General features: G+C 36.3%; 1 protein-coding gene across 1 annotated transcript in view; it reads left to right on the forward strand.

The window, feature by feature from the left end:
* The window catches only part of LOC124171489 (lymphoid-specific helicase-like), a 58,075-nt gene extending 37,292 nt beyond the window's left edge, over nt 1-20,783 (forward strand). The window contains exons 10-15 of the mRNA XM_046550665.1: nt 3,231-3,337; nt 10,242-10,461; nt 10,569-10,802; nt 13,800-13,959; nt 16,069-16,176; nt 20,199-20,783. Of these exons, the coding sequence (XP_046406621.1) occupies nt 3,231-3,337; nt 10,242-10,461; nt 10,569-10,802; nt 13,800-13,959; nt 16,069-16,176; nt 20,199-20,398 (1,029 nt within the window). The 3' untranslated portion in view covers nt 20,399-20,783. The remainder of the gene's footprint in view (nt 1-3,230; nt 3,338-10,241; nt 10,462-10,568; nt 10,803-13,799; nt 13,960-16,068; nt 16,177-20,198) is intronic.
* The last annotated feature ends 3,787 nt before the right edge of the window (nt 20,784-24,570 follow it).

Raw genomic sequence — 24,570 nt, forward strand, 5'->3', positions numbered from 1 at the left:
AGTTCCCAGTTGCTGGAGGTCAACTATTGCATGAATCACATATTAGCCCAAAAGGTGTCTAACAATGAATTTCGGCAATTGGCTTTATACTTTCATTAGATTGAAATATTTGTAAAGTGCACGTAATTCAAAAAAGAATGAGACCAAACACAACGTATTTCTAACGTTATTTAAGCATTGAAAACAAGAAAATAGTTGGAAAAATACAATGATGATTTCTGATGAAACTCGATATCCTCATAGCTGAGCTTCTCGGCAGTAAATGTGCCATTTTTCCCAAAACAGGATATCAGGTTATTATCAGTTATCAATTTACGAGTTATACTATTAGTCTCATGTAAGTTGTAAGAGTTACTGGGGAAGGGATATCTTCTCAAGATATTTTGTTTCTCCCCACTAACAATCCGAATTCATCTACACATCTGGCGCTACGATAATTAGAAAAGAATGTGTAAGTTGCCATCTCTTTAGAAAAAGAACTTCATGGTGCAGTCATATGTTTATGCTTCAACCTCTGCAGTATGTTCTGCATAAGACGTATGCGATAGCATCAGTTCCGAACTTCACCTCGCACGAGTGGTTCCGAACTTTCCAGGGTAGGTTGACTTCAAACTAGCGAGTGTTTTTCGTGTGGATTTTGTAAAGTAAGGTTTCATGTTTTTTTTTTAGTTTTATTTTTATCTGTTTTGGGACCATTGCCCTTCCAAATAAACAAGTGAGTACTTTAAAAGATGGACTGAAAATAATTGAATATGAAGAAAAGTATCCGGGATAGAAGCGCGTGAATATTGGAGAACGCCTCGGGCTGTCCGCTAGCACTTGAGGGTAGGGGTGGGGGTAGAGCGATCTACCAGGTGAAAATAAGAAGTGGGATGAAGCAGAGGCTCAGGCGGGCGTGCTGCTGACGATTAACGCAACATTGTCCACACTTTATAAATGGCCTAAATTATATGAAAAATATATTTATTAGACAGGAACATTATAAAGAATTGATGATGAAATGATTTTTGGCCTATATGATCCATCTCACAACCAATCACTGCGCCGGCGAAATCGGTTGTTTTAGGCTTAACATGCACATTGCTCTCGTGAATACGTGTACTGGAAATGGCGTTTGATGGATTTTTACATCAGAAAGAAATCCATAATAGCAGGGCAAATGCTGAGTGTAGAGCAAACATCTTTAGTGAGGTGGCATGTTCCTTTAGGATATTTGAAAGAGATATTATTCGAATCAACAATATGACCTAAGTGTCTCGATAAAGTACTAGTATTTCTGTAATTGGCTAAAATCTTCTTTGAATCCTTTAATAAATATCACAATTACACGCCAAAATCCTGCATTTCCTGGGACATAGGCAACCTATCCAAACATTCCCGCATTGATCGTTTTCCTGAATTCATTGTTTTTTTTGCCCATAACCCTGAAAAACGATAATTCGAGGTTCCACTGTAATTATATGAAATTGATTTTTTGATTTATTACATTCTATAAACAATTTTAATAAATATTGTCCGCGATCTCAGAAAGATTGGGTAAGGGAAATTTGGTTACTGTGCGGTAATAACAACGTGCGCAAAAAACAATCTCTGGGCGAGGAATTAAAAAAGGACTTCCGGTGTTCAGACGGAAGAAGGACCTAAGGGCATTTGCATATTAAAGGAGGCTATGGTATTTGGCGTCCGGGCAAGAGCGCGGTTGGGTTGGGCCTTTAGTTGGCCCTGAATTTTCCAAACGTTGACAACATAACAGTTATCACTTTTCATTGCTGCATTTACATTCACGGCGTATGTCGCGTACGTTAATTTTTAGTTAATATACGGCCGGGGATTTTCCTATTGTTGACTTACAAACGGATCATGAATTTGACGACATTGAGACTTAGAAAACTTGAAAAAAAACGTGAAAACTTGGAAGAAAAACCGTGAATTTCATTACAGTGAGTCCTCGTTTTACGTCACCCCGTTTAACATCATTTCGCGATAACGTCACGAGAATTTTGAGACCGTCATTCGTTTATCGCACCTTCGCTTCGCGATAACGTCAAGGCTTTTAAATTTCGCGCGAGAAAGAAACGCGAAGCAGCGGGCATTGCAGGTTGTTCTTTTTGTGGGCGGTAATACAGTCAGTCTAAACGAAGTGTAAAACAGTGTGTTTATTGTTAATTGCGATTGTGGTTTTAGAAAATTTTCTGCAAAATGAATTCGTAGGTAGGTGCGCAAGGTTTTACTTGACATAATGGTTTTCAGGAACCTAAAAAGTGATTTCAAGGAATTTTTCCGTGTAGAACTCGGAGTTTTTGTCGTCACTTTTTTCGCCGTGTTCACAATAATTTTGGTTCCTGTAACTGCGACGATGTTTCAGCGATGATGATGCCCAGGCGACGTTCGCCCGGGCGACCACCATAGCGAAGCCGAAAAGCAAACGCGGGAAGATACAAAAATGGAGAAGGATTTACGTCACTGCTGCTATTGTCATCGATGAAGACAGGAACTCGTATTTATGCCATAGTTTGGCATTCCCATCGTGTAAAAATGCCCCAGTTATGATACGCTAAAATTTTTTCGCGTAGTAATTGTGAGGTCTAGGAGCCGATATTCACTTTTTACATTGTTTCTTATGGGATATTATGTTTCGATTAACGTCATTTCGTTTATCGTCACATTTTTCAGGAACGGTAAGTGACGTTAAACGAGGACTCACTGTATTTAGGAAGAGTGGGAACCCTGAGGGTGATGGTTTATTCCAGTTTGAATTAAACATGGTTCTATTCCTCTTTCTTGTCGGTTACGATTCTGGTTCTGCTCCTAGCATCAATTCTCAGTCTTTGGTTGTTAGTTCCGGTTCTCATTAAATAATTTCATTTTCATTGCTCAATTTTTGAAAGCTGTTTCTGATGTACATGAAAGTATTAAGAAAACTAGCTGAAATAACTTGTTGAGTTATCTCACAAGGGATTGTAACCATAGCATCACTGAATTATGATATGATGCTTTCCCAGTGTATGATATGGGTAACCTCTTAGCATCACTCTTCAAATATAGATTAATGGTGCTCTGCAAAATTTTTAAATTAATGTTTTGTGCAAATAATTACAGCACTGATTGTCTTTGGTTCCAATACTGTTTCTAAGCTCAGCAACTAGTAGAACCAAAGAACTAAACTGATCGATCTGAAGTCTGAATGTTTGCTGGAGTGTGCCTGACTGATTGTTTTTTCTTGATTGCAGTTGGAAGAAGAGAAAGAAGAAGAAGAAGAAAACGAGAGTGAGGAGGAAGGACCCCCCCGCAAGAAGCCCCGTGGCTATAAGCTACGCAGTACACTACCCAAGTCAAAGTATGTCTATTGTTAACATTAATATTAGTAATTTCCTGCCCTGAATTTGGTCTTACCAAACCTGACCTGTCAATGCCTCATGTGTCCAAATGGGTACAGCTTCACTTGGTGCCCTTAAAATATATAGATATGTAGGTATCCTATGAAGAAATTATGTATTACCGATCAACTCAAGCTAAGAATGGATGGGAGTGAAGTTTTTCAGTGTTCGGTCAGGTTATTTTTTACCATCCGGTTTTGAGGAGGTTGGATCATGTTCAAAATTGAGCCTTGATTTTGGCCGAGCTAACCTTTTTTGTGAATCAGTTTTAATTCTTTTAGTTGAGGAAATAGGTGCATCTCCTTGCTATTTTATAATAGTGATGCTTCTAAACAAGGCAAGGCTATTGAATTTGCAATATTTATGAAATCACTCCATTCCGCTGTGTTTAATTTTAAAAATGAGGATATATGTGAAGCTAAAGAGTGGAACACTTCAATTTTTCACACTTACATAGCCAGTGCATTTATTAATTAATATAGCTCAACAGTTTTTTAAAATTTTGTTGTGTTTATTTTGTAGGAATATGCTACTCCTGCATACTATGCTTGGATATCACTGGAAATCGTTAGATTTCTTTTTAGGAATTACTTATATTACCCCGGACCTATTTTAAAAGATTTTCATGAAAACCTGTATATAAATAGAAAAAGTGTGAATGACCTGAAAAAAAATTATGGACTAACTATCCATTTGCCTAACCTTCACTTCCAAAGCGGCACACTCTGCCACCATAGCATCCCTTGGGGTCTTTGCTCTTTACAAATTTGCGTTATACGGAAGCATATTCACATTAGGAAGATAGGGGTGCATTCCCGGTAACATAAGTGTTGGGTTTCTAATTTCCTATAAACCCTTTAATACCTTATAATTCCCTTTAATAGCCTTAGAAGACCTTATTCATGTAAACATTTATAGTTTAAAATATCTTTCAAGATAGTGGGCATGCATGAAAATAAATTTGTAAGTTCTTTTGAAATTCTCACATTTCAACCCAGTGAGAAATGGATTATCGAATCTACATTGATTTGACGTCCATAGATCATTATGTGGTTGACGTTGATTTTATTTGTTCAATCGACCATTTTACGATGTGTTATTCTGATGAGTCAGGGTGTTGATTGGTGGTAGGGGTCATAGTGAAGTAATAATAATAATAATTTTTTATTTGTCCAAGGATTTGTTGCAAATGTACAAATATAGGACACGTCATAATTATAGAGGAAAAAAAGAAGAAAATACAATGCTAAATTATTAAACATATATACATAATATAAGCAGAGGGCATGTCAATGTTTGGACAACAGAAATTCTTTTATGGAGTAAAACAGGTGTTCCTGCAGAAACTTTTTCAGTTTTTCCTTGAAAATTGATGTCTTTTTTTCAAGCTTAATCTCATGTGGTAACCTGTTAAATATCTCGAAACCCATTGAGTTGGGTCCATGGGCAGTGTTACAAGTTCTAATGTAATGTTTGTGAAGATCTTTACATGCCCTTGTAAAGTGACTATGGTAGCTGTCATTATTCACAAACTGACAGAAATTATTCTTTATATACACAGATACAACATAAATATACACACAAGGTTTTGGCAATATACACAGTTTCTTAAATATTGGAGGACAGGGTGCATCATGGTGAGCACCTACAATTAGCCGTACCACACGTTTTTGAATTTTTAATATCACATTAGCATGAGGAGAGGAACCCCAGAACAAAATGCTAAACATTATCTGGGAATAGAATTCACTATAATAGACAGATAACAATATGTCAATATTTACAGAGTGTCTGATGCTTCTGGTGAGGAAGCAGATAAAACTTAACCTACTGCGAAGTTTTTTTGTGTGTTCCCATGACATGCTTGAGTTTAGAGTAACTCCTAGAAATTGTGAGCTTGAAATTTGGGGATACTACAACCATCTACATTGATGGATATTGAAGCTGGGGTTTTATTTTTGTTTGAGAAATAAATCAGACCAGATTTGTCAAGGTTTAGATTGAGTAAATTGTGAAGACACCATTCATGTAAGATATTAGTTACACTAGCAGCCCTAAGAGACAAGCTGTCCACTGTTGGGGCTGTCACAATAATATTGGTGTCATCTGCATACAAAATGGGATCAGCTCCAGGTACTCACTGTAGATGTTTTGGTAGGTCATTAATACATAGTAAAAATAGGATAGGGCCCAGGACGGACCCCTGAGGCACACCTGATGTAACTTCTTTACCAGGAGACTTATATATCGTGCCATCCTTAGATAGGACCACATGCTGGCACCGTGAACTTAGGTAGGATTCAATCCACTTATATGAGTCGCCCCGTATTCCATAGTTTCTCAATTTGAGCAGAAGGAGCTGGTGGTTGACATGATCAAAAGCTTTGGAGAAGTCAAAAAATAAACCGAGTGTTTCTGTTCTATTATCCAGGTTGGAAAGTATTTGGTTCACCATATGACAGGTGGCTGTGGTAGTGGATTTGGATTGCCTGAACCCATTTTGTGAAGAAGACAGAAGATTATTACATTCAAGATAGGATGTCAGTCGATTATTGAAAACCTTTTCAAATATTTTCCCTAACTGGTTCAAAACAGAGATGGGGCGGTAGGAATTCATATCATGTTTGCAGCCTTTACCTTTGTAAAGGGGTACTACTTCGGCAGATTTGAGTGCATCAGGGAAGATACCAAGTCCCAACGATTCGTTAATAAGGAAAAGTAATTGATTCTTGACCTTAAGAGCAGATTTTTTTATAACAGTGCCAGGGATCCAATTTCTCCATGTTTTGGGTGCAACCGTGTAGGTTTGTTGGTGATGACAACAATTTCGCTGGCACTGCTGCCAGTGTCTTCAGGTCGAAGAAGATACGTAGTCACACAGTGCCACGGATACCATCAAGCCCAGGGCTGATTTTATTGGGTAGTTTGTTGATGATATTTGTCAATTCTGAATGAGTGCATGGAAGCAAAAAAGTGAATTAGAATGGCTTGGAATTTGAGATGTGAAATCCTGATTCACCAGATTTGCAGGAGTCTGATGTGATACATAGAAATTGTTGAAGTTAGATACAATTTTAGTCGTGTTTAAGTCTTAAAATTTCACTGAGAGACGCAATTAAAACATATCTGACAAAAAATAAGAAAGCTAAAATTAAATAATTATTTTGTTAATTTACGTATATTAGCTTCAATCCCGGAGAACAATCGTTGATTCCCTTTCATTGAGTAACTTGACAGGAAGCATGTGGCGTTCATGCTTGAAGGCAGTTGCTGTAGAAAAAAGAGTCGAAAAGCCGGTCGAAACGTGTGTCGGTCATTGTTGGTGCTGTGTAAGCAATTTCTGCTGTGCAGATTGCCATGCTCACACATTTGCCTCACATACACCGGACCTTCTACTTGTGTCACAGTTCTTAGTATTTCCTGTGTGATGTGTGACATTATGCTTAAGCTTGGCGTTGTTGCGTCTAATTCATTTTAATACCTTTTCACTCACGCCATGGATGTCAACATGTATTCTAACATTCTTTTTTTCTTAAGGGTGTCTGCTTATTATTCAAGGTAAATATGCAGGACATGAGGTTACAATTCACGAACATATACGGTAATTGAAACTGCCTAATAGGGTGGTTTCCTATTATTTTTTTATTGCCTTAATCGAAAGATTATTACTCCTGGAGTACGTATCTCACGCTTTTAGATTTTTAAATGATAATATCTATTTTTCGCGATTAAATGAAAAGTGAAAATTTTCAAGCGCGCGAAAACGCGACGCGTTAGTAGGAATGATGGGAAATCTCTCCGTACGTCGTATTTCTGGTTCCCCCTCCGCCCGGTGAGGTGACCTTGAGGCGAGGCTTAGCGCTGATACGTCGCAGGCTGCCAGCGGGTAGCCTAGTGCCCTGCCGCCTGGTAGCGCTTGGCTTAAATAAGGATTATTAATACCTTATCAAACGAGGAAAACTTTCCGACCTTAGCCAGTTTTAATAAGTGATTATTAAGACATGTTTCCCTGAGCTCTGCGCCTCATGCATGCATTGGTAACCTCAGACGACGTATAACTCCTATCTTCTCCTATAGAAACTAGGTCCCTGTGACGTCACGTGGAGTGGCATCGCATGGGCGCCAATCTGGCCCTTTTCAAATGAGGATAAAAATGGACCATTGCCATTCGTCTACACCGGCATTTATAAAACGAAATAATTTGTATATTATGAATACACTAATGGTGGGTACCGAATCGCAATTATTGCCTTTTGTTTTCTTTGATGAAGGAAACTACCCTATTACTTCAGCCTTTATTTGTTTACACATTGCGTGCGTGATTGAAATCCGTCATTGTAGCGGCAATAGATGGATACTATTAGTCGAAAAGATTTTTATTTCTGTAATTGTTATTAAACCTTATTTTCTATTTCATCATAATCAACCGAAATTTGCTATGTAAAAAATCGCAATTAAGTAGTGGATATCACATCAGTGACGTCGACATATAAAACATATCGATTTTTGGACCATCAATTGATGTGTTACCATCGCCGTTTTATTGAAGACTACTTCAACGTCGAATCGACGACAATTCGATAACTCATTTCTCACTGGGCAAGCAGGTAGCCTAACATCCTGGAAAAATGCATGCTATCTCAGGGACTCATAATGCATTGCGGGCAGTTGACGAAATTTCAAACCAGTCTAAAAACGATTCTTGTGTCACCTAGGCCCTTTTGTTTCTCACGCAAATAACAGACAAATACTACTTTGAAAACCATTTCTTTGCTGGAGGAGTTAATGAATGATAAATCACAGCTGGCTTTAATTTGCAGTCTTCCGAGGCATTAGCATCAAGCAGCAATAAGGAACGGTCTTTAATACCTAGAAACCTAACTCAGGTTTTTCTTCCCTGAAAATGAATTAACAAGATTGCATTCTCTTCCAAAACAATTCTGTCTCCTTGACATTAAAAACTAGTTGAGGGGGAAAGGATCCACTCTTAATCACAGATTGGAGTTCATCAGAAAATGTTGTGGCAACTGTAATATCAGCATTTGCAGCTTCACCTCATATAGTAGCCCTCAAACACCAGTTTGAAGATTAAAATTCTGGAGTTTGGAATGCTGGAGCTTCCACTAAATATCTCTGAGCAATCACTTCCCTCATATTCTTTTATGGATTCAAATAAAGCCATAGCTTTCGCAGAAATAATTGCCTGTGATAGAGGAACATCATTCAACCGTTTATTATAAATCCAGGTAATTAAAAGTCTCAATTTTTTCCAGCGATGAACTTTGCATATGTGTTGACCACTTGGCTGAAGTTGGTGCGGCTGATGTCACTGACACGTAAACATAGTCTTTATTCAGAGTAATAGTGTGGACTGTCAACGTCATGAGCTTAATCTTATGTGCAATATCGCTTTGACGCTCTCTATTGTCAAAGCAAGTGATCACTTTCAATTCCTCTTCTTGGTTTATGCTTTTCCTTGATAACTGCTTTACTTTTCTATCCGCATTTCTAATTTTTCACCATTGTTTACTTGATTTTTACTCCGCATGGCTCTATCAAAACCACCTTCTACTGCTGAACAACTGCCGCACTATTCTTGAGATGCTTAGGGCCTACAGCTGCTGGGGGGCGGAAAGTAGCCATTGTGTTTGAGACACTCTCTTGGACCCTTTTATGCATTGATGCTATTCACACGCCACTGGGCCTCCGCTCCCCAATGACCTTGAAGGTTGGACTAGTGGACCCTTTACGTGGTAGTGAATTCACCCGATAAGCTATGACGGCAAAAATGACATCTCAAACCGTATTGCTCTAAAAAATTTTACTCATTTCCACTAGTTCCAAATTTAATTAATGTTCCAAATTAACTGATATTATTCAGTTAAGGAGATGATATGATTACTTTGGTAGGTCGGCTGTCTGGACGCATGACGAGTAATTGTTTTGGCTTTTGCGTAGCAATGGATTTCAACAAATATATAAACAGCAAATAAAATATGAGGCAGGCAATACTATTAATATGCGTAAAATGAGTGTAATTTCTTGTGCACTTAGCACTAGTTCACATTTTATGACGAGAGCATTTAAGGTTACTTGATTAGGCTAAGCAGCATTGGAAGGTTTCCCCAGGGAATGCATTTTTGCTGTATTGAAATTGCGCTAAGCAAGGCATGGGTGTATTGGTAAATGTAAGCTGTGTAATAAGTTAAAAGAAAACAACAGTGTAAACTGGGGCAAGTATGCAGTAAATGCACGTAAAGTAATAATTAATTCCGGCATAAATTGAATCAGAAAGATGAATTTGAAATAATGAAGTAACTTCATCCTATGTGTACATGTATATTCAATTGCAAATTAAATACTTCCTGTGTGTAGCAAAGGACTATTAAAGGAATACCTTAAACTAAATTTCCTTGAGAAGGTTATATTGTGTCACAAACTTAGTGTTAAAAATCTTGAAAGTGTACTATACTTATGTATGATCTTAGGTGTACTATACTTACCGTCAGGATCAAAGTAAACCTATAAAGAAATTATTATGCTGGCAAAACCTGGGAAGGTAATAATGATAATTGTGTATTTTATAACAATATTGCAAAGTAAAATTTTCATATAATATAATTGTGCTGTGGTTCTTCTGAGTGATGTGAGAAAAAATGTTGATTTTTGTTACATTCTACCCCCATTTAGCATTAGCTCCATGTTCTCTCCTACTTATTTGAAATAGGAAATTTTTTTGTAGCTTACTAAGTTTGCTTGTTTTTGCTGGGGAAAATTTGCCTTGTCAGTTGTTCAGTCTGTCAAGAATCAATTTCCAAAAATGTCTTCCCATTCTGTCTCATGAGAAGGACTTTCACCTCACAGGAGGAGAATCAGAACTAGAGTTCCAACCGGGAAGACATCCTTAAAAATGAGAAACATTACCATGAATTTGCGGAAGATAGTGAACCATCCATATTTGGTGCATTTTCCATATCATCCCGATACCGAGGAACTGAAAATTGATGAGGAATTGATCCAGAGCTGTGGAAAGTTACTAGTACTGGATGCAATACTGAAAAAATTGCAGGAAAAAGGGCACAAGGTAAACTCAGTCACTGCAAGAAGTATTCTTTTGTATTTAAAAAATATTTTGTATTTTTGCTAATGGAATTCTAAATATGTGTGCCATTTAATTATATTTCTCCTAAGGTTTTGCTGTTTAGTCAGATGACCTCCCTCTTGGATGTATTGGAGGAGTTTCTTGATATGAGAAGCTATTCGTATGTAAGATTTGATGGGAGCACAAAGGTGGAAGAAAGACAGGAAGCCATTGAATTATTTAAAAAAAAGGAAACGTTTATTTTCCTTTTGAGTACCCGAGCAGGAGGACTTGGAATAAATTTGACTTCAGCTGACACTGTCATCATATATGATAGTGATTGGGTACGTATCATGACTTTCAATGAGTGTCCCGTGTGTGTTGATGTAGGAGAATGTTCAATAACTCTCCATAATTTTGTCTTTTAAGATACTATTTTTTTTACATTTATGGTATTTCTTCACTATATTTTTTTTGTAATTGCTGCAGACGTTTTAAAATTTCCATTTGTTTTCATTAAGCCTGCTGGAAGTAATTGTGATGCAATTTTTATACCTTCACCATGTATACCTTCCACATCACTTTTAATGGTGTTTGATTCATAACCATGGGATGGTTGATTGCATGGTTTGAAGGCCTGTTTATACAATACATTAACATGCGTGTTAATGTACTGTGTAACTAGGCCTATAAATCCAGAAGTAGCAGTTGTCGTGATTCTGAGCATACATTAATTCTGTAGTTGTACTGGTAGTCATGGAAGCTAAAGCAGCAGAAATGAAATGTTAGTAGGTGAAGCCATGGGAACTTTACTCTGCAAATGAAGGCAAAGAAAACGACCCCTGTCATTGAGTTCCTTACTTTGTTTTATTCCTTTGAATGCACCATTTAGATATGAGTTTCTGCCTGGGATATGTCTGTTAAAGTCATTAATGTTTCAAGTCTTATGTTAAGCTAGAGTTACTGTTTCAAGCAATTTCAAGCCAGTGTACAAATTTGGTCCTAACCATGAGGACATCTCCAAAGTGTATTGGATACAATTAAAATTCTGCAGGAAATTTTTTCCCTGTAAGCGGTTCATAAATCACTACATATACATGGCCGTACATAACCAATAATTTAAGTAAGATAGGCCTTTCAAAACCTAAAGTAGAGATACAATATTTTGGTCATAATGAAGTTACATATTTGATCAGTGGCTCAGGGTTTGATATCCATAAAGAATATATAACTGGAAATGATTTGGAATGATTTTTTTCAATCATTTATGTAGTTGCTGTCTTACCGATTCTCACAGAGTCCTCCTGTATTTTTACTTTTTTGTGCAAGTAACACTTATATCTGTGAAAACTTATTTATTTTGTGTCTGTGGCATCATATTTTTTCATTCTCTTCTGGTGAAAGAAACCATCTAATTATGTAACTACAGTTTATGATCTACCTAGTGATATTTATTTCTCAGTTTCTACACTTCATTTCTTTAAACTGTAGTTGGGTATTGCAGGCAGTCCTCAACTTCCATCCGTATCTGACAATCATTCTTGGTTGGGCAGCTCCCTCTTAAGATGTGGGCGATTGGCTAACTAATGGACTTAGTAAAATTAGGTGGACTCACTCCTATGGACAGCTGCATTTGTTGGTATTGAATTACCAGTATCATGAAATTAATTGTACTTGGTAAAAAATAAAATGGAGATTTTGCAAATTAGAGGTTCTCTTACAGGACTTTTCCTAAATATGCTTATGATTGGGAACAGAAGAAAAATTGGTAAATTCATATTAATTTGTAGGGTTTTGTAAATTAGAGATTCTACGTTACTTGCCAGTATTGAATTACCTGTATCATGGACTTAATTCAATACTTGTTACTCTCGATATCACCTGTTATCAAGGGTATCAAGTATTGGTCACGTCTTATTGTTGATTTAATTGGCTGTTGGTTGGAAGGTGTTTGGTTAGCAGGAAGCTATACAATTTAATTGTATCTTCTAATTTGATATAATCTTCATATAGATGTACCTCAAAATTTTATGAATGGTTTTAACTGCACAGTTTAGTTCTCTAAGACAGGGTAAAAATGTCATGTTTTTCGTGTAGAATAATCTAATTTTAACTACATTTGATGAGGAGGTTTGTCAGTGATACAACATAAGTTCTAATTTTCTTGGCAACATTGTAAAATATGTGAAGCTATTCAAACAGCCTCCGATATTCCATTGTTATTCTTTATTTGTTCATGCCAGTTTTAAATTTTCATATTCATGAGGTAAAACCCATTAAAAAGTGTTTTATTATTTGAAATTATTGTAATTCCATGTAGTCCTGTTCATGAGTCTCCTGAACTCATACACGTGATACTTTGGGGCCAATGATGCCATCTTGGGCATCAGCAGCATGGAATCAATGGAAAATTATTCTCCACTGTTGATGCAATGGCTAATACCAAAGTAGGAATCATGAACATTATTATTTGATATACCTAAGTTTGGGAAATACCCCCATAATCTGTCAACCAAAAGACCATTAGAGAAGTCATAAAGAAAGGTTTGAAGTTGAGGAATTTATCATGTCTCAGATACTGATGGCAGATTTCAGGGAGGGAATTATTCTTTATTAAGTTTGATCTTACTGTCACCTCTTGCTGTGTATCACTTGAGTTGTGTTTGGGGCAGAAGGGAAAAATCACACTTTATACCATTCTTCATTACCTATGCTAATATGTGCGCTTCTATTGCTACTTCCGTAAATGAAATGGTTTTTTTTATTGTACTTTGACGAATAAGAATTAAGTTTACTACTATGTGAACTAACCATGTGTGTAATTTTCTTGAGCTTTCAAATCCAATATTTGTATAGTTTTGTAAATGAGTATTCATGACATGTAGAAGTTTATCCTGAAAAATTATTTGCAAGCTCAATGAGTTATGAGAATTGGGTTGATATAGTGGCTAGAGTGTTTGCTTAACACACCATGGGTTCTGGATTCAAATGCCAGGGCGGCAGAGCATTTTCATAGATTATCCCATCGTTGCTCTATTGCTTTGTGGAGGTCACTTCAAGTGCAACGCTCAGTCCTTCAGATGCGACATTATGCTGTGGTCCCTTTGGCTCTTTTCATTTGGAGCAGTTTAATGCCAACACTGGGTTTTCCTCCATCCTGGCTTCCCTACCATTCCCTGTGAGGCAAATGAGCAGAGCTGTCAGTCGCCTCATCCAAGTACCACACCATGCCTTAATGAGTCATGCTTTTAGAAGATAGTATAATTCCAGTTTTCTCGGTTGATATTATTTTTCCTTTATTTTTGAAGTACTGATTATTATTGTTATTATTTCCATTCCAGAACCCTCAGTGTGATTTTCAAGCTATTGATCGATGCCATAGAATTGGCCAAACACTTCCAGTGGTTGTATATCGGTTAATTACCTCGGGGACAATTGATGAACGGATGGTTGAACTTGCAAGAGCCAAAATGAAGCTTGAGAAAATGGTAATCGAGAAAGGTATGTACATGGAATTCAGTGAAACTTTTCAATAATGCATAACTCTTGATTGTTATAGAAACAAGTAAGAGTGTAAATATCAGTGAAGAATTAGTTCAGTAATTTAGAATTACAGTGGAACTTGGTTAGTACGTTTCTGAAGGGACCACGAAAAATGAACGTACTAACCAGGAAAACGTACTAACGAGGAAAGTAAATAATAGCAGTCGGGGTTATTGCAATCAGTGAAAAAGTCGTCATAATTACAATTACTATCGGTAGTTCTCATAGGATCGCCTTCCTGAACTCTTTTCACATTTAAAATCAAGAAAATGAGCGCTACCATGAAAAACAATACCATGTGAATAAAAATCGCAATTTTTCATGGACATCCCGGAGATTCCATGATTACGGCGTCTATCTCCCGTGATTTATCCTATATATATTTACAGAACGAGGACGAGTGAAGCTCAGACAAGCGAAGACAAGTCATTTTTCTTTCTCACAGCGTACTTGGAGAATATAACAACAACCCGGAGTAAGTCAACTGGTTTTTTAAACATCATAAAAATTGGGCAAAATTATATTGACTTTCAAATTACGGCAACAGCCGTAGACATTCCCTTCTGGAATTATACCATTTCGATTGTAAAATCGATCGATATATCGACTGATGACACGCAAGATTATTAGATTACGACGTAATTACAAGAAAATTTTATATTAAACAGTTGAAATTTACTTTCAAAATTTGTCTAATGTCGTCTGCTTTCGTTCCGAGATCAAGTATTTTTAAGCTAAGCTTCGCGTGGAGATCCAGAGGATCGTCTGCTCCCGCAACAGTAGTCAAGTAAATACGCACGATGTCGAGTTTATGGAGCAGCACTGCTTTAGATAATGTGGGAATTGTCTAATACCGTTAAGACTAATTTCATCATCATGATAACTCGTGCAATAGCAACTTGGTGCGCAGCAGTGGGCACTCCCAAGCGCTCCAAAGGCAACAGAAGGTGAGGAGCTCAGGGTGGGGAAAATTGGGGCTTCTTATTGGCTGTAGTTTTTCATAGTCAGACATTCCCGAAAAATGGCCGCATTTTATTATTCAGCACGTCACAAGAATTCAGAAATGCAATTGGATAAATTACGGTAGAAGAAAGAGATGTGGAATGAATGGAAGAATGTTATTGGCTAATAATAATAAATTAAATCATGAATTCAGACGCTTGCGACCCTTAAGAAGACACTAGAGAACGAATTGCGGGTTGCGTCACGGCAAGCAATTCAGCGTACTAACCAGGAAAGCGCAATTTTTTCAAACGTACTAACCAAATTCTTTTACCTGTATTTTGTTCGGATGGTACCGGGACCGAGGGAAATCGCCGTACTAAAGAGGAAAACGTACTAAGGAGGAACGTACTAACCAAGTTCCACTGTACTTAAATATTTATTTATGTAGTTCCCTAATGAATTGTGCTCTTCAAGTACCATTGTGGGTTTTAGTTATCTAACTTGTCCATATTTGTTCTCCACTCAAGATTCCACTGTTTTTAGTTATATTTTGCTACTACTGGAAACAATTAAAAACCTGATTTTGGAACTTAAAAATACATATTTTATTTCAGTAAACAATGTTAACTTACTAAGCTGTTATTAACTGACCAGAATGTGGAATGCAAAATTGTGTATTTGTATTTTTCAATGAAATATACTAGAAGTTTGCTTTGCTCCCTAGGTTTTTCCCATGGTAGGATAAAAAGTTTTATTTCAGCAAACTATTGCAGAATAGTAGAAAATATGATAATTTGTCGCATTTCTCTTGAAACAACAAAATATGCATGTGTCGAACTTGAAGAAGAATATTTACTAAGAAAATTCATACTTTGCCACATTGGTCATCATGATGTGTGTTTACATGTTACCCTTAGACTATTAAAGAAAGGAATAATCTGGAAATTTTGGTGCCTATTATTCGATGTCAAAATATGCTTAAGTGTTTATTAAGATGTGGATTTCTTCAAATTCTTCTCACGACTCCCTATTTACACTTTCAAATGTGTAATGTTCGAAGCCCATTTATTGCATTAATTCATTATTCGTTCTATCAGTACAATTAACTTATTTCTGTTTTAGGCCAATTCAGGCACAAAGATGAGAATGTGAGTGGCATTAGTATACAGGAGCTGAAGGATCTTCTTATATCTGGAAATGTCTCTCTTAGTATTCAGCCAAATGGGTTGGGTAAGTTCAAATGGTCAGTGACTGACATGAATGATAATATTTTACTGCCTGTATTTAGCTATTCCAAAATTTTTTGGAAAGCTGGTGCCTGAATTTTGATTGTTCTTTCCCGGAAGTGCCATGATATATATTTGGTAGTCACACACCTGTGATCTGCCTTTCAGATAATGGTATCAATAACGTAGTAAATACTAAAGATGGGTCGGTTCTGGTACACGGTTCTCGGTTCTACCGGTTCTTGGCCTGTGCAACAGGTATCGAGAACCGATTGCATAAAGTCGGTACCTACTGGGTACCTAATGGTCGTGAGGATTTGAATTTGGCATCCAAAGCCAAAATGGTCTGCAATGTATTTATGGCCAAGAAGTGGAAAAAAATGATTTACAAATACATGTATTACTTTCCGATTACATGGCGTCCGAAATTTTTTTCTTTTGAGAGTTGCTGGTTAACATGCCCATTTATGGGTTCATAAATTTGTTGCTCTTGCCAACATTGTTACATTCCTGTAGCCGAAGCCGCTTAGGCCACTTTAAACTAGCTGACTTTTTGCCTGCCACTGTCCACGGCACGGCGTCGTTCTTTCCACTAACCATTGATCTCTATGGATGTCTTCAAACAAGTTGAATCGCACTGCTGACAGCACGGCGCCCATTTCAATCCAGCCCGGTCTACGGCATTAAATACACTCGATGCTACATTGTGACCACTTTCAGATGGAAGGACTTTTTGCTGGCCGCTGTTCATGTGAAATTCAGGCAGCTTTCAGACGAGACATATCTCTGCAATGCCATGTGCCATGCCGTGAATGGCGGCTGGCAGAAAATCATTCCGTCTGAAAGTGGTCTTAGGATTGAATCATAAACATGTACAGTAAATCTTCGACATACGAATGAGATACGTTCTGAGAACTTATTCAAATGTTGATGAACCTCTATAAGGCATCGAAAGGTATTATTATTCTGTGGAATGCAGCACTGCATTACAGTTTTGGCTGCTCAGTTTATCCATGGTGTCACTGTACCGGTGTGTTGATTAGTTTATTATTGAGGTTTATAAGAACTGTGACAGTGAAGCATGCGAATGAGTTGTCAATTAAAGTCACAATTTAAGCTACAATGCAGAATACAGATTATATTTTGAATTGACTCATAAGTTACAACAAATGAATGGATGTTGTCATCAGATGTTGGGGGAGTTTCACTATTGTTCCTGATGCTGTGCAGTATGTAAACTGTGCTCTAAGCATATTTGCGAGGCCCTTCAAAATCAACATCCTTTACTTCTTTTTTCAGTGAATGCCTGTGAAGGTCTGCCCAGATTAGACCCAGATAGGGTAAAAATGTTGAATTTTTAAAATCAACACCTGGAGAAAGAACCAGTGGCTATATGATAGAATGTGACATATTGGTCGATCATGCATTCTTTAACGTGTTATTAAAACTTTTTTACTTGGCAAATATAATTATGGAGATGATCTTAAGTTTTTTTACAGAGCTTTCCTGCTAGTTTGCATCTTTACTGGAATTATTTTCATACATTTCTTGTGGTTGTTCATTTAAATTTGGCCTTAATTCAGGGAATAAGAGGTCATCCTTGGAACCGAGTATTGAGAACCAAGAACCGATGGGGAAGAACCGAACCGGTACCGAAAACCAAGAACCGAAAAAATTTAAGATCTGACTTATCCTAGTAAATACCTGAGTGCTTTGAGAGCAATTAAGATGTAAGGCTTGGGAACATCTGAGCTGGCCATATTTGCCTCAGCATCCAGAGAGAACTTCTAAAGATTTCGAATGATTCATGATTTGTTATGAATTTGGTAATACTGAAATAGTTATGCCGGGATTTAGTAGTTTTATCTTTATTAAACCATGACTTGACCTAACATTTCTGAAAAAAGGCAATCCTTAATTGAAATAATATGGAAATGAAATATGTACATATCTGGTATGGTTATTTTATTTGGTTTACCATCTCTTTAGTTCATATGGATTATCCTGCATGTAAAATCTGTGACCTGTGTAGATCAAAATTCTATCAGTTTATCAAGTAATATAAGTATTACTTGATGAGTGATTACGAGCCGGTAATACGTCATTTAAAATGATGCCATTATCATCGTCCAACTCGTTAAATGAAATGTTTACCATAATATCCATATTGGTATCTTGTTCCAAACTTAGTCCTGAAACTGTTTTCAAACATGCGCAGTGTTATTTCTTTCCCTTGGCAACAGCACAGCATTCGTCCAAATCTAGTATTAATGCATCAGTGCTGTTTGCTCTGCGAGCTCAGGGCTAGCCTGACTGAATGCACCCAATGTGTCATATTTTGTATGATATACATATGGTAAGTGCTTTGTAGCCTGGCGTTTCTGATGTAGCCTTTGTTCGAGTATTGTAGTACGCCCGGACTTAAATGAACAACAGTTTTTCTTTCAAAAAACTTCAAAATGCTTTACAAGTTCACTACTATACCTTACTTACAAAGTCACATTGATATGTTCTCCAGTGCTTAACTCTGGAGAAACAAAGGGACTTTGAGGGAAAATGGTGTGTGGTTTACTTGAAAATTTTAAGGATGCGTGTAAGCCGCACACCCCCTTTTTTACAGGCATTTTCAGAAAAAAGGTGCATGTCTTCTACGAGTAAATATGGAATATCTCAGACATCCAACAATGTAATTTGTTGAATGCGCACTTTTCCTGCTGTCTCACATTATGGTTTTACACCCATAAATTTCAGCAAAGATAAAATTATTTTCTTTGGTTGAATTTGCTAAATCATTGGTAATTATGCAATAGTATGCAAAATAGATGTATCACTCTCAAATAGTTTGGAGACAGAAGAAAAATAGAAGGCTAGGATGGCTGTGAGAATAGGGTAGTTTCCTTCATCAAAGAAAACTAAATGCATTGATTGTGATTTGTTACCCACCATTAAGTGTTTTCATAATATACAAATTATTTGGTTTTAGAATTCTCAGTTTAGACCAATTGCAATGGTCAATTTTAACCTCATTTGAAAAAGGCCAGATTGGCGCCCATGCGATGCCATTCCACGTGACGTCACAGGGACCTAGTTTCTATATGAGTAGATAGGAGTTTTAGATCGTCTGAGATTACCAATGCATGCATAAGGCACAGAGCTCAGGGGAACATGTCTTAATAATCACCTATTAAAACTGGCTAAGGTCGGAAAGTTTTCTTCGTTTGATAAGGTATTAATAATCCTTATTTAAGCCAAGCGCTACCACCCAGCAGGGTACTCAGCTACCTGCTAGCAGCCTGTGTCATATCAGCGCACAAGCCTCGCCCCTAGGTCACCTCACAAGGAGACAGGGGGAACCAGAAATACGTCACTCGGAATTTTTGCCATCATTCCTACTTAGCCATTGCATTTTCGCTCGCTTGAAATTTTTCACTTTTCGTTTAGTCGCGAAAAATAGATATTGTCATTTAAAAATCTAAAGGCATGAAATACGTACTTCAGGAGTAATAATCTTTCGATTTAGGTAATAAAAAAATAGTAGGAAACCACCCTATTGAGGGGCATTGTCCATCACTTTTGAGGCACAATTAGTGCTTAATGTAGTAATTTCCCAGCCATCAAAAAAAGTTTTTGTCTGTTACATGACCTTTTGTTGTAGATTTTAAAGGAGTCATAATGGCTCAACATTTTAATTTAATAGGATGTTTAATTGAGACCCTATGTTTGATCTCAACTTACCATATGTTCAAGCCCATATTTTCTCTTCGAAATGGATGTTTTTATATATATATATATATATATCCTACTGTTAAATATATATATATATATATATATATATATATATTGTCTTTTGTGTTGTATCTGAGCTTTCAGTGAACTTGTATTCAAAATTTAAAGACATGTATGTCTTATGCATTTGGTCTTTCTTAAAGATATTTCATTTAGGGGCTATGAATAAAGACTATCTTCCATTATTTCAAATGTGAATTGATTGATTTTGTCTGATTTTTACCTTGTTTTATTTTTCAGTTTTTTCTGATGAAGAATTAGACTGTCTTCTGGATCGAGAAGCCATACTTGCAGATACTAACGATTTAAGTATTGCATCCAAGAAAAATTCCCCAATGCAGGGAAGACCAGTGAATAAAAACAATATTGGAACCAAGTCGCACAGAAATAATGATACTATTAAGAGAAAATCTCACAGCCGGGTGTATAAAATTGTTTGAGTTTAAAAAAAATTTAATGCATATATGTGATATCAGTAAATGGGTTATGAATCCTTAATCATCTGTGATAGTGGAATGAAAAGGTTTATGGTGTAATTTGCACTTTTCCTACTGTAGCTTAACAGGTTTTTACAAAAGATAATTGTACAACCAAAGCATTCCGTTTTTTTTTTTAATGTAATTTAGTAATTGATTTTATGCATATCATTCTTAACTTATCTTTCCACTGACATGCTGTTGCTTATTTTTTTCTCTGTACATTTTAGTCATTTTCAAATTCAATAGGCTGTAAATATATTGTATCTGTTCTTGCTGTGCAATCTTGTAATTCCACTTTAATATGCCTTTGTACAATTATTTTTTAATACATTTTTTTGTAATGAAAGTTCTTCCATTATTTTTTAATCAACCTTTTCGTGTAGATGTGGAATTACCACCGTACAGAGGAAATTACAAAAGGAAAGGTAGCATTTAGGTTAAGAAACTGGCAATATTTAGTAACATAAGGACAAAAATTAGATAGTGATTTTCGAAATGATGCTTCATATTGAGTGTTCTACTATATGCATGAGGACATAGGATTGGGTATTTGAGGCAGGAATAGCACTTGAAAGCTTTGAAATGTGGAAATACCAGGAGAATAGATATAAAAATGTAATTAGAAATGAAGAAGTACCTTATAGGATTGAAGAAGTAAGAAATATTCTGAGAGAAGTCGGGAAGGAAAGTTGGATTTGACATATGTACCTGAGGAGGAGGCTCAAAATGCTGACAGGCATGACAAGAAAGGATTTATTCTGAAATGAGGATAGTGGCTCTGGACAGAATTCTCTAGCTTCAAAATTGAAATTTATCTGAGAATAAAACAATGATGACAATGCTTTTAGATAGCCAAGAAATCAATGGTTGGTTAATCGATTTTGATTCTGCGGAAACCCCCTGAAAGTTGCCAATCCGTCTAAAGACAAGATTGGTATAGTTTCAGCCCATCATGATGAAGGTCCTATGCCTCTATGAGGCTACAGTTAGGAAAAAATTTATTTTAGCAAATATTTCTTTTGTCTCAGTAGTATAAAATCCATTTGTTGTAGAAATTAATTCTTTCTTAGTTAATCTTTAATTTTATTATCTTTAAATTTGGTGCAATGCATGTGTTTGGTTTGAGTGATATATTTGATGGTAACAGTATTCACTTTTAGATATTGCTTATTGAGAAAGCGTACTTTTTTACCCTACGTACAATCATACACATTGCAAACATTTTTTTATCTATCAAATATTTCAAGAATATAAAAATATTTTGGGAGCAAAATGGGAAAATGCAAATTTGAAAATTTGGACCACCATTATTAGCAGATTGCTGTTGACTGAGTGAGGGGAAATTGAAAGGTAAGTTATCATACACTGGTGTAGGCAGAAATGTCTATTATTTAACAGGGCATAATTTTAGTAATAAATAGTTGAATGGATAAAAGTGTTAAAAATAGAATAGCTTTGGAAGAAAAGGCTTACAAATAGGAAAGAGCTGGTGACAGGGACGAAATAAGTAGTTAACGAAGAGACTGATGAATGTGACATGGAGGGAAGTGCTGCATGGTATAGAAGAATTTTACGTGGCTGGAAGCATATAAGAGGTTTATATGTATACAGGTGGAGAAGGTCAGATTTTTTGAGAGGAAGGATGAAGTGCTTTTAGTGGTGATTGAGGAGTGGGAGTTGCTAGATGAATTGGAGAAAGGGCAATTAATCGTGTGCTAAATTGTGAGGGTGACTCACCCATATTTTTATTTCCTGATGCCCAGGTGAAAGTTTACAACAAGTATGTCAAAATGCAACAAGAATTGGTGGTGGTAGTGGCCCTAAACTAAAAGATTTGGCTTCATGCTTCATGAAAGCATTATTTCATGTATCTTATGATTTTTCCCTTCCCTAACTTGGATGCAAACCCATTAAGAAATGCTTCTTACTGCATAAATTGGCAGTCTTGCTGCATGAGTACCACTTCATTAAAATAAAATAAGTAATCTTGAAAAGCTTTGTATCATACCTGTAATGATTTTTTTCTCCTATCATAATGCTTACTATGACCAGGTGTAGGACTTGGACTGGGTGATTAGATTCAATATATGGGTAAAGCCTCATTTTTATCTCTAATAATTATTTCTCTCTGGCAAAACTCTTCTTGGTGCTATCTGCATTACAGAATACACTTAGCAGGAACTCGCTTTGATCACTTGTGTTTCATCAGACTGAGAGGAATTTAATTTGGTGAATCTGGCTCAAGATATATGCTATTTAGCGATTTAAATATCAACTTCTTCTACAAATCTTCACATGGTACATACTTTGAAAACATGCATTTATCTTTTGGACTTAATATCATTAACGGTAAACCCACTTGGTGCACTCCACATTCTAGAACATTCACTGGCCTAGTGATCAGTGATCTTCCCAAATCCTATTCTCCTTCCTGACTTTTGATGCCTTAATGTTTGACCATCTCGATATCCATGGTACCATAAATTAATGCGTTGTCTTTTGGGGTAATGCTTATTACAACTTGTAAGCTTTTCAGATCAGAGAAGAGCGATAAAAGCCATTGCTAGAATATCTGTAAGATCACCTGGTAGACGTCTGTATAAGAAACTTAAAATCTTGACCTTTCCCTCTCTGTATGTACTTAAATGCTCAGTTTTTATGAAAAAAATGATCCTTAATACCTACTTAATTGTAAACATTGATATTCATAATCATCACATCTGAACAAATAAAATATTCACTTGATGGATTTTCACAGGAACGATAGACATTAAAAAGTAATAAACAATATTTGTTTAACATTCTATTATGATTACAGACAATGTGGTTTTAATAATATAAATTTTTCGTTTTCGTTTTAATCAAGTCAGTACATTGGTCTGGGGTACCGTGTGAACTTAATATTAATGATACTTATTAAAAATTCTATGATGCATTGTATGATGCTGTCTTTTGATAAACCCCTCTGAAATCTGTTAACTCATCATCCTTCCTCTTACACATGTACCATTAATACTTTTAAATAATATTATACTTTATTATTATTATAATTATTAAAATACTAATAATGTAAATTTGTATTTGCTTTGTGCTTCCTTGTAACTTAAATGTATTAATTTTCTTGTAATTTACTTACAATTACTATTTGTAAATTGGGTCTACTCCCGTGAAATATTATTACCATCCCTTCCTAATTGGTTCACTCCTGAATTGAGATCCTTAATCAAGACTAAAGAGTGTCCCCATTTGAAAATCTAACTCACAGGAGCTTAGGAAGATTACTGTGCATTCAGGTTAATTGTAAAGCAATGCAAGTTCCTTTCTCCTCAGTGTTATAAGAGTTGAAGATTCATTAGATGACAATCATGCACACTCTTTTTGGTCTTACATTAATTGTATTATGAAAATTTGACTTTCCTGAGAGCATGCACTCAGATGACAATGCTGCTGATACCATTAGAACTATTTGGTAATCACTTTTAGTCTGTTTTCAGTCACACAGATCCTGATATCATTTCTAAGTACAATTTTTAAAACACGTGTAGTACCTGATTGATTGATTGATCATGCGGTGGGGGATCCGCTACCAGGGCACTTAGACCTGTAGGTCCATTGTGCTAACCACCGATAACTGATCACCAATGGAGGCCTATGTCCTTAGCGAAGGACAAGAGGTCCCCAATGGGAAGATCTCTTGTCTCCTTGAGCTCCATAAAAGGTGAGCCCAGGTGTCTATATCGAGTCCTCATGATTGCGGGGCACTCGCATATTAGATGGATAGTTGTTTCCTCTCCCGTCTCACACCATCTACACCTATTTGATCAACTTAAGGCTGGAAGGCGATACTTGGTGATAGGAAACATAATATAAAGATACACTTTTGTTTGTTTCACAGAAGTTTTAATAACCGACCCAGGTTTCGCCACTACACTATGTCATTATCAAGGTGTTTACACAAATTTGCGAGCTTATATATACCAGGGAGGGGGGGTTAAGACAGGGAGGGCAAATTTGTGTATATTCACCTTGATAATGACATAGTGTACTGTCAAAACATGGGTTGGTTATTAAACTTCTGTGGAACATACAAAAGTGTATCTTTATTATGTTTCCTACACCTATCTAAGTCTGAT

Source organism: Ischnura elegans, chromosome X, assembly GCF_921293095.1.
Source record: "Ischnura elegans chromosome X, ioIscEleg1.1, whole genome shotgun sequence".
Lineage (NCBI taxonomy): Eukaryota > Metazoa > Arthropoda > Insecta > Odonata > Coenagrionidae > Ischnura > Ischnura elegans.